Source organism: Eurypyga helias, unplaced genomic scaffold (assembly GCF_000690775.1).
Source record: "Eurypyga helias isolate BGI_N326 unplaced genomic scaffold, ASM69077v1 scaffold32838, whole genome shotgun sequence".
In the NCBI taxonomy this organism is placed as follows: Eukaryota; Metazoa; Chordata; class Aves; order Eurypygiformes; family Eurypygidae; genus Eurypyga; species Eurypyga helias.
The window spans coordinates 2,098-11,629 of record NW_010268173.1 but is presented as its reverse complement, the minus strand read 5'-3'; the positions used below and the strand labels follow the sequence as shown (position 1 = coordinate 11,629).

At 52.1% G+C, this 9,532-nt stretch overlaps 1 protein-coding gene across 1 annotated transcript in view; it reads right to left on the bottom strand.

Moving 5' to 3' along the window:
- KLHDC3 (kelch domain containing 3) overlaps positions 1 to 5,995 on the bottom strand; it is a 13,398-nt gene extending 7,403 nt beyond the window's left edge. The window contains exons 1-3 of the mRNA XM_010157674.1: positions 5,757 to 5,995; positions 3,298 to 3,474; positions 941 to 1,056 (exon numbers count right to left, since the gene is read on the bottom strand). Of these exons, the coding sequence (XP_010155976.1) occupies positions 941 to 1,056; positions 3,298 to 3,474; positions 5,757 to 5,910 (447 nt within the window). The 5' untranslated portion in view covers positions 5,911 to 5,995. The remainder of the gene's footprint in view (positions 1 to 940; positions 1,057 to 3,297; positions 3,475 to 5,756) is intronic.
- Between the last annotated feature and the right edge of the window lie 3,537 nt (positions 5,996 to 9,532).

The following is a 9,532-nucleotide window of genomic DNA, read 5'->3' as shown; positions in this document are numbered from 1 at the left end:
GTCTTCAAGGCCAGGCTGGATGTGGCTTTGAGCAACCTGGTCTAGTGGAAGGTGTCCCTGCCCATGGCAGGGGGGGTGGAACTAGATGAACTTTAAGGTTCCTTCCAACCCCAACCAGTCTGTGATTCTGTGAGACAGCCACAAACTTGTTTGGTCTTGGTGAAAAACAAGCCCCATCTGAACTGCTCCTGCTGCTGTAATGAAGGTTATGGATTTGGAGTGCTGTAGAGGGGGAATAACCCAGGGACTGCTGCAATAGAGACCCAGCCCCTTCCAAATAAACCGATGTGACCTTGCACAGCTTTTCTGGAGCCTGGTGATCGGCTGAAGTGATATTTGACCACTTCCTAAGACCAGAGCTTAAGGATTTGCTCAGAGGATCATGAGGTGTACGGACAGCTAGTGCAAGATGATCTTCGGCTCAAGGTATTCTTAATGGGAAGGTGTTTGCTGGAGGGCATCAGCGAGATGTGAGAGCAGGTACAGAATAGAGGGGATATGCACCAGATTAGGACAAAACCTCAGAGCAACGCTGCGTACATTGGAAAGTCATTTTTTTCCTGGCTCATTTCTCAGCTAAATTTAAATAAATGTAAATCAATATACATTTATTAAAAGTGTTAGGTCTTTATCTATCTAAATTTAGCTAAGAAATGAGCTAGAAAAAATTATATAAGAAATATTTACATTTTTACATCTATATATCTGTATGTTTCAGGGAAGAAAAAAAAATACTCCACCATTTTTTAGGCTTACTTTTCCAACCACCTTCTCTGCAAAACAACGAGCATAACCTGGGTAATTAATGCCATACCATGGCTGGGTTATAAAATGAAAGCAACTATGGATACGAATATGCCCCTGTATCCTGCCTCTACCAACGTCCTGGGTAGGAACACCCCTTTTCCCAAGGGATCACCAAATAACGGAGAGCACTCACCAGCTGTTCGTAGCCTCCAAAGATAAACATGCTCTTTGCCAGGACACAAGCTGAGTGCCCGTCTCTCGCTCCTGGGACCATTCCAGACACCTTTGGCGTGAACCACTTGTGCGTGTCTGAAACGATACGGGAAGCAAAGCTAAGGAAATACGGAAGGCGTTGTGATGGGATAGCTCTTTACTACTATTCTGCACGTCAAAGGCAGCAATCCTCTCCTTCACATACACACCACCTGCTGCTCTGGTGGGGCTGCAAGCTTCAAGCAAGGCTGCCTGGCCTCACCTCTGCAAAAGGGCATGGTGACAAAGGTCTCAGCTCCTGGGCACGGCCGCTGACTGCCCGACCTGCCAAACAGCTCACATCTGAAGTGTGAGTAGTACAGCACCGCTTGAGCAATGTTATTTTTATTGAATCTCTTGCAAAGCCTACTCGTGAGTCACTTAACTCCGCGTCTACAGTTTCAATTACGGTGAAGCAATGATGCTAAGTGGCCCAAGTGACCTCTCGGCGTGGAGACGCTGACTAACTAAACACCTCTCAGATCCAGGCTGAAGTCACTTAGCCACAAGCTCACCTTGTCAACAGAGCCACTGCGCACGTCCCCGCTTCTGCAGCGCAGCTCTCCCTGTCTTATCTGCCCCTCTTCTTACATTCTCATCCCCTCTTCAAGGGGAGCCTTCCTCACCCTCCACGATCCTCTTCACACTGCTCCCTGCGAGCCTGCACCAGCCAGATTCGGCCCCTCCGCCCGTGCGCTCCAGGGGTTGCCTTGATTTAGGGGAGCGCTATAAATCCAGCCAGAGTTATTCTCCATGCCAGGGCAACATGGAGCCAAGCCAGAGACTCGCTGCCAAGCACAACCAGGCACCTGTCCCAAAAGCCCAGAGAGGCACAGATAAGCCTCGAGGCAGCAGGAGACAGTCCCCCTCCCTCGCTAACTGCTGCAAGCTGCCAAGAGCAGTGCTTATTTCAGGAAGCGGTGCCGTCGGAGCCAAAGCAACATTCTTCGCGAGGATAACTTCTCTGAACTTGGCCAGCAGCCGCAGCTCTCCACCTAGGCTCCAGCTGGAACCACACAAAGGGTCTTGCAAGGACAACAGAATCCCCGGGCAGCCTCTAGCGAGAAAGCTGCGGCGGCTATCACGTTCCCTTCCTTCACGAGCTGCTTCCAAGCCCAGTCACACGGCAGCAGCAAGAGCTCACTCCGGCACAGCTTGTCAAATTAGAGATGGAAAAGACCTCCACTTGTGCTCTGCTCATACCCCGGGGGACAAACTTCACTCAGCCAGGACTTTATCCAGCCTGATGCGACCCCGACAGTGGAACTTACACCACAGACACGAGGCTGCGGCTGCCAGCCTCGCTTTCCAGGGTTGGCAGGGGACAGGCACAGCATGTACAGACAGCTGCAGAGGGTTCGGGCTAGGACTGAAGTCCAGCCTTTCCGATAATTTTCACTTAATACCAAAGTGCTGGAGTTGGCAGGGGGACCAGGCAGATCCCACTACAGGGCCTCTGCGTAGGCAGAATTTTACTGGTGCCCTCCCAGCTGCACATGTCAGGGGAAGGGGAAGCCCTGTGCCCAGAGAGCAGCTCCAAGCAGTGAGACTTTCCCTGGCAGAGAAGGGAAGTCCTGACCAAGCAGTTTCCTTGCAAGTCCAGTAAGCCAGTTACTGGTCAGTATCTAGAAAGACTTGCCTCCAGAATCCAGATGTACTCCCTTCCCTTCCTGACACTCCTATCCACCCAGTTCCTGATGGTGCCTGTTCTCCCCAGATGCTCCAGCAGCACCATGGAGAAGCCAACCAAAAGGCTCGAGGACTTTACCCTTCAGGTTTATCTAATCTGACTCATGCCTTCCCTCGTTTTGCCATCCTGTCCCTGCCTACTTCTGTGCTTTATTCCTCACTCTGCTTCATGCTTTCAGCAAGAACCACCACCCTGGAGAGGAACCACAGTACTCGAGAGCTCTAGCTCCTTCTGTCTGCAACCTTCAGCCACAGTTAAGCAATAATACATCACACAGACAGCAGGTTTCAGCTGCAGTTACTATCAGAGACAGCACACAAAGCTGATAGAAAACGAAAACCAGTTTGACTATTAGACAAGCTCAGTAACCTCAGTTCAAAGGCTTTTACAAAGCGTCAGGTCTGCAGAAGCACTGGCCGCCCTGCTCCCTTTCTAAGCCCGCTGAAACAACCACCGATGCCAATTCCCCATTTGCACCGTTCCCTCCAGACTGTCGCTCCGTAGAGAGACTGAAGGACAGGAAAACAAGCTGGGGAGTAGCGCGGCGGGGCAGAGAAGGTCTCTTCAAGAGCAGTTGTGACAGGGAAGAGTGAGAAGCCGGGACTTACTGACATCAAAGGCATAAAGCACGTTGCAGGCTCCCTCAGTGTCGTTGCGACCGCCCCATATGTAGACGGTGTCGTCTATGAGCACGGCTGAGTGCCCATACCTCATGTAGGGCACCTCTCTCACGTGGTCTCGGCTGTTTGTCCACACTGGGGGCAGCTTGATCCAGCGCAGAGACACTGAAAGCACAAGTTTGAGTCCATGTTAAGCCAGCTACGTGGTCGCAGCCCACCCTGCATGGCTCCTTTCCCTCCCCTGTGACACGGTACAGGACCGGTCTAGTAGGTAAGACGACCCTGAGGAGTAGGTAGTTAAGACACACAGAAGCACAGTTTACTACAGGCCTTGGACAGAAATATACTCCATTTTGCACCAATTACACTGAAGAGATTCCACTCTGGCTCACCCTAGACTGTGAGTGAAGGTACAGCGTGTGCCCAGACACAAAAAATATAGGGAAAGGAGAAAAGAAAAAGTGCAGAGGTGATAATGACTGTGGGCATTAGTGACACTTTTGGGGAGACTCCAGGCTGGAATAGTGGGCAGCACAGGAATAGTTCACTGCAGCTACACACCAGGGAACACACCTGGAGGCAACACTAGGACTTGCTGTAGTGCAGTCTCGGTAAAGCAACACGGTGGCTCTGCAGGAACAGGGTTTGTTTGCTTTTGTTTTGTTTTTTAAGCTTGAGATGAGACAGCGGTCTGTCTCATTCACCCCCATCCTCTAGCCAAGTTCTCCCTGCTAACCTTGCGTTACTAACAGGAGTTCCTCGCGACTACAGGCTGTCCTTCCTGGCAGCCTGTACGTCACGTTCAGCCATAGCCAGAGCAGTCAACAGGTAGTACAGGGTTTAATGACGATGCAAGAGTCACAGCGAGTGTTACAGGGCCATTAAATGACAGCACCCAGATGCCCTCCCCCTAGAGCCCCCTGTTTTGTTTTCAACATGAAGGTAACACAAAATATAGCAGAAAACGGTCTGCAGTTCCCCTGAAATAGTGTAACCTAGGGAATAGTGTAACCTAGGGAATAGTGTAACCTAGGGAATAGTGTAACCTAGGTCGTGCATCTTAGGTGAGCATCCACCCCAGGGGCAGAAAGGGCACTGAGGAAGCAAAGGCAATGCTGAAGTCAAGCTAGATGGGATGTCCCCTACCTAAACCACAGTGTTCCTCTCTGGAAGATCGTTCAGAATCTTGTATCTTTGCTTGAGCACTGGAACCTGGCAAGGCTAACTGAGCAAGGGCTTGGGAAACCCTTGCTCACCTCCCATGTGGTGGCTGCAGCATCATGACCCTTTAATATCTGGGAGCAGTTAGAAGGGAAAACAACGCAAGAGCATTCCTTTGGGCGTGGTAATTATGCTTCCACCATAAAAGTAGTGCTCTACTGGCATGTTTACAAGCTATGGCGTTCAGCTGTCTTGAGTGTGAGAGCCCAGTCCCTCTGGATAGAAGGGAATGCCTTTGTTCACAAGATCCTGAGCTACAGTCCCCTCTACATGGCGAGCAGGCCACCTTGGCAGCCCTGGGTAACTAAGGCCTCTGTCCACAACCGCACAAATCAGTCTTCTCCACAGTCAGATTGAGAGCAGTGAATTCACTGCATCTTACAGACAAACGAGCTTTATCCACAGGCCACCTGTGTGTCAGGAGGGCATTCAGCACGCTAACCAGTCTGCAAGACTGGTCGTCGGTTCTTGCTCTTGTCTCTGTCCAGCTGGGCCCATCCTAGCATCCATGCAGTTTTTAAGCCACCTGCCTAATTATAGGGAAATACTTCATGGGCCAGCTCAGTAACCTCTTCAGTTCAGAGTGCGCTGAATTGAGAACTACAGCCTCTCCCAGCACAGTCACGGCTCCAACGCAGCCTCCTGACAGATACTGCCAACCCTACACAAACGGCTCCAGCTCCAGATGCTTTGCTAAGCCACGCTGTAAATCTGCAGGAGAGCTACTGCCAAACTGGGAAAGCCTCCATCTGAGCCACATGCTCCCACATGTCAGCTGCCCCCACAGGGAAAGGGCTCGGGAGTCTAAACCTGGAGACTTAACAGCACACTGGCTCCCACCCTACCCCTTCCACGGGGGGGGCGGCTGAGCACCGGCGTGCTGCAGACTGGACGGGGGGCCTGAGCCTGCTAAGCATCGCCTCTTCGCACCTCGCTGAGTTGGTGTTCAGAGGGAACATGGACAAAACAAGCCACTGGCCCTGTGGTTACTTCTCGAGTCCTTATCCTGGCAGCCCGCTCAACTACAGCCCCTCTGTGCCCTGCCCCCGAAGCTGAGAACACAGGGCTGCACAACAACAGGCTCCCGTCGGCACTGATCATGTGATTTGGCAATTAAGAGTCAGACAGCACGTTACAAGGTGTAACACGTTAAGCAGCAGTGGGCAAGCAAACCAACGACCAAGCCCAGCAAGCCACTCCTCCGCGCACCGCAAGGACGCCTTTACCTGCATTAAACACATGGACGTCAATCTGCCGCAGGGTCTCATAGTCTTCTCCGGAACAATATCCGCCAAAGGAATAGACCTTGTGCCCGACGGCCACGGCCGCGTGGTTCACCCTCCGCGGCCCACCTTCCAAGTGCACTGCCCACCGTAGCATTCCTCCCTGCAAGCCAGACAGTCTTCAGGGCCCCCAGCGCCACAGCCGCATGCTTCCCAGGCCACCGCGACGTCACCCGGCCCTGCAAGAGAGACAGAATGCCGGCGTAACACCACCCACCTCGCAGGTCTCCCCACCTTCCCTGAACGCCAACTACAAAGGTCACATTGCTGTACCCTCGCTCGCCCGCCTCCCACTGGGGAGGGTTTTACTCTCTCCTTGGGAAGGAGACACAGGCAGGTGGCCAGGCTGGGAGAGCGAGAAGAGATGCCCTCGCACACAGAAACCCCCCCGGGGTGACCACACGCAGCCCGAGCCTTTGGCGAAGGCAGCCGCGCGCCTGGCCGTGCCCTGGTCATGTACCCATCATGTACGTGCCAGAACAATTTGTCCACGTGAATGAAAACACAGAGCAGGAGCCAAGTGTGAAGGTGAAAAGAACAGAGACCGAGGGAAGAGAGCGTGCTCTGGGGGTCAGCTGTGAGAAACAGCAGAGGAAAATATTAAAATAAACCAAAGAACCACCCCCACATAAAGCAAGCGACTCCCCAGGACGGGGGTGGGCTGCACCGCTAGCATTTGGACTCATTGATCTGAGCATTAGGGTCCAGCTTAATTAAACACGAGAGAACAGAAAGGCTGTCTGGGGAGAAAGCTCTTCGCTAATGATCAGAACGAGGCCTTTTCTCCCACAGCAAATCCAGGCATAACTCTGAAAATGTTGTGACATCCCATCCAGTGAAGAAACTGATACGCTCCACGCGTCCAACAGATGGCTGAGATCAGCTCTGAGAAAAGCCGCCGCAGCTGATTCTTGCGGAGATTCTCCTTCGGATCGAAGGATCTGGAGCAGAGTCCTGCCTGGGTGCTTCTGAAAAAGTGGGTCAGTTCAATTCTGTAACAGTTTTTCCCCAGCTGAAAAACAGCCCTTAGAACAGAGGTCAGTGTTTCAGACAGCGTACAGAAAATTCTCTGCTTTATTGCTTGGCTCCAGCTTCCTGGAAGACACAGGTCAGTGCACTCCCACCCCACACCCAGTTTTAGCATCTGCAGAATGCAGAGAGATTTGCAGATGATTAGAACAAGGACTAAAATTCCTACACATTTTCTCCGGCCCCTTTCTTTTTGGAAAGTAGTGAGTTTTCCAAAGGAGAACTTTCTTCCTGTTAAAGCAGCCTCAGAGCAGCCTCCCAATGCCTGAAGGGGCTGACAAGGGTACTGGGAGAGGACTTTTTACAAGGGCCTGTAGTGACAGGACAAGGGGTAATGGGTACAAATTGAAAACAGGGTGGTTTAGATTAGATATCAGGAAGAAATTCTTCATGGAGAGGGTGGGGAGGCACTAGAACAGGTTGCCCAGGGATGTTGTGGATGCCCCATCCCTGGAAGTGTCCAACCCCAGGCTGGATGAGGCTTTGAGCATCCTGGTCTAGGGGAAGGTGTCCCTGCCCATGGCAGGGGGGTTGGAACTGGATGGTCTGTAAGGTCCCTTCCAACCCAAACCATTCTGTGATTCTAAGTTTGTGAAGTAGCTGGAGAGCAGCAAGAAGCAGCAGTGCCATGCTGCTCTGCTCTCCCTGGCCTCCCAGAACCAGAGCTCACAGCCGGGCACCCGTACGGCTGATCAGCAGCCCGCTCACCACAGCACCTGGCCCACCTACATGCTCCCATTCTATCCCCGTCTCCAGAAAGAGTCAGAGATGCAGCCCAACAGGGAGCTCCTGGCATGGAGCGGAGCTCAGGGTTCCACCTCCAGCCATGCACGCTGTTCAAAAGCACCCAATAACAAGCTGCCTCCTTCCAGAGCTCCCAAATCTCAGCAAAAATTGAGTTATTTCTTTTCAAAGGTATTTCTTTTTTTCCAAAGAGACACTGGCAGCCAAAGCATGCTCTGTACCTGAAAGTTATAGCAACAAGACACGTGCAAAGTCCAAACAGAGAGCATCCTGCAGCCTTACTTGTTAACAGCTGAGTGCAGACCAGGGAGTCCTCCTGCGAAGCTGCCTCTTCTCACAGCAACCACCGTAACCTACATCGCCATCAGCAACCCAGAAAGTCCCATCGAGCTTTTCTCCAGCAGAGCCACTCCAGAAGGCCCCAGGAACAGCCCCTCCCTACCACAGGCCATGCCTCACCATATGTCCGGGACCACCCTGAATTCAGGTCTATCAGGTTCGGGTTTTGGCTTTTACATTACCGTATTTTTTCCTAAGCCAGGCAGCAGCTCTTAGTGTAAGTCCTCCACAAAGCTACAGAATAGATGTGTTTCCATGGAGACCACCAAAGTCACCTTTCAGGCTATTTTGAAGACTTCACATTTCTAAATCTGTTTCCTGCTTCAGTCATGAGTTATCACTGAAAAAATATAACCAGTATTTTCCTCAAAATCACTTCTTGATGGAATGATTTTGTAAGAGATTCCTCAAGGAGCTCACCTGGACTTGATCACCAGTGTCAGTATCTTCAAGACCCTTCAGAACGGATGATTAAGTGGATGAATCTTACTTCCAAGTTACCCACTTGGTTCCTCTTGGGATAGAGGAGCACAGCAGCCCGGCGCGGCAGGCAGGCATTGTACCAAGCCACTTGCCTTCTTTTGCCAGAAAGGCTGGAAAAACTCCTCCTCGCCCTTGGGAGTTCACTCAATCCATGTGCCGGAGCAGGACGCTGGTCCTTTCCCTCCATCAGGAGCCGGCTATCCTGCCTCAACAGTTTAATAGTTAAGATTAGTCACAGAAGACAGGAAACAAAGGCACCACATCCTAAGAAGTTAATCTGGTCAACGGAGAGGCAGCAGCCCAAGGCCTGGCTGGATACATGGTAGGAAACGAGGTTGCTGTTGTTAGCAACAATGCTGTTTCCTACTATTACTGTGGCTTCCTGCAATTACCATTACTAGGAAAGGTTTTTCCAGAGATCAGCCCTTCCCAGGAGGCAGGTGGCTGTAGGCAGGCCGGGAGCAGCGGTGGGAGCGATGGGGTGGAGGCTGGCTGCGCTTCGCCTTGGCTCGGGCCAGGGATACCCGTCAGGGCAAACAGAAAGCTCAGCCAGCACGGCCTCTTGCTGCCGCTCCTCAGACCCAGGGCACGCAGAAACGCTCACTCGCTTTATGAAAAGAAAACAATCAGAAGCGTGAAGTGATCCTTGTCGGGTATTAGAAGGCAAAGGAAAACACAGGATTAAACAAGCTACGAGGGTTTTTCCAAACCCAAGTGCTCTTCTCTACAATGTAGTAAAAACAACCAGCCAGGCTTCATCCTCTGGCCACAACCCTACCCCAAAACTGCCACGTCTTCCCGCCTTCGCCAAGCTCTTGTTCTCTTTTCGGCCACACACACAGGTCCACCCTGCCCTCCTCCCTGCACAGCCAGCCTCCCGCTCCTCCCCAGGCTTTCCGGGTCCAGCCCCAGCCTCTCTCCTCTCCCGCCTTTTTTGGAAATTGTTTCACGAGAGCTGTTCTTCTGTCCCAAAGCCAGTTTTCCTCCCGCAATCCCCTCTCTCCGCACCATCTGCGAAAACAAAGCAAACACACCTTCTGCTAAAAGGCTACTTCTCGTCCGAAGCTACGCACGCTGCCAAGTTCCGTTTCGGGTTCCGATTTATGCCGTGTAAACGAGGCCAC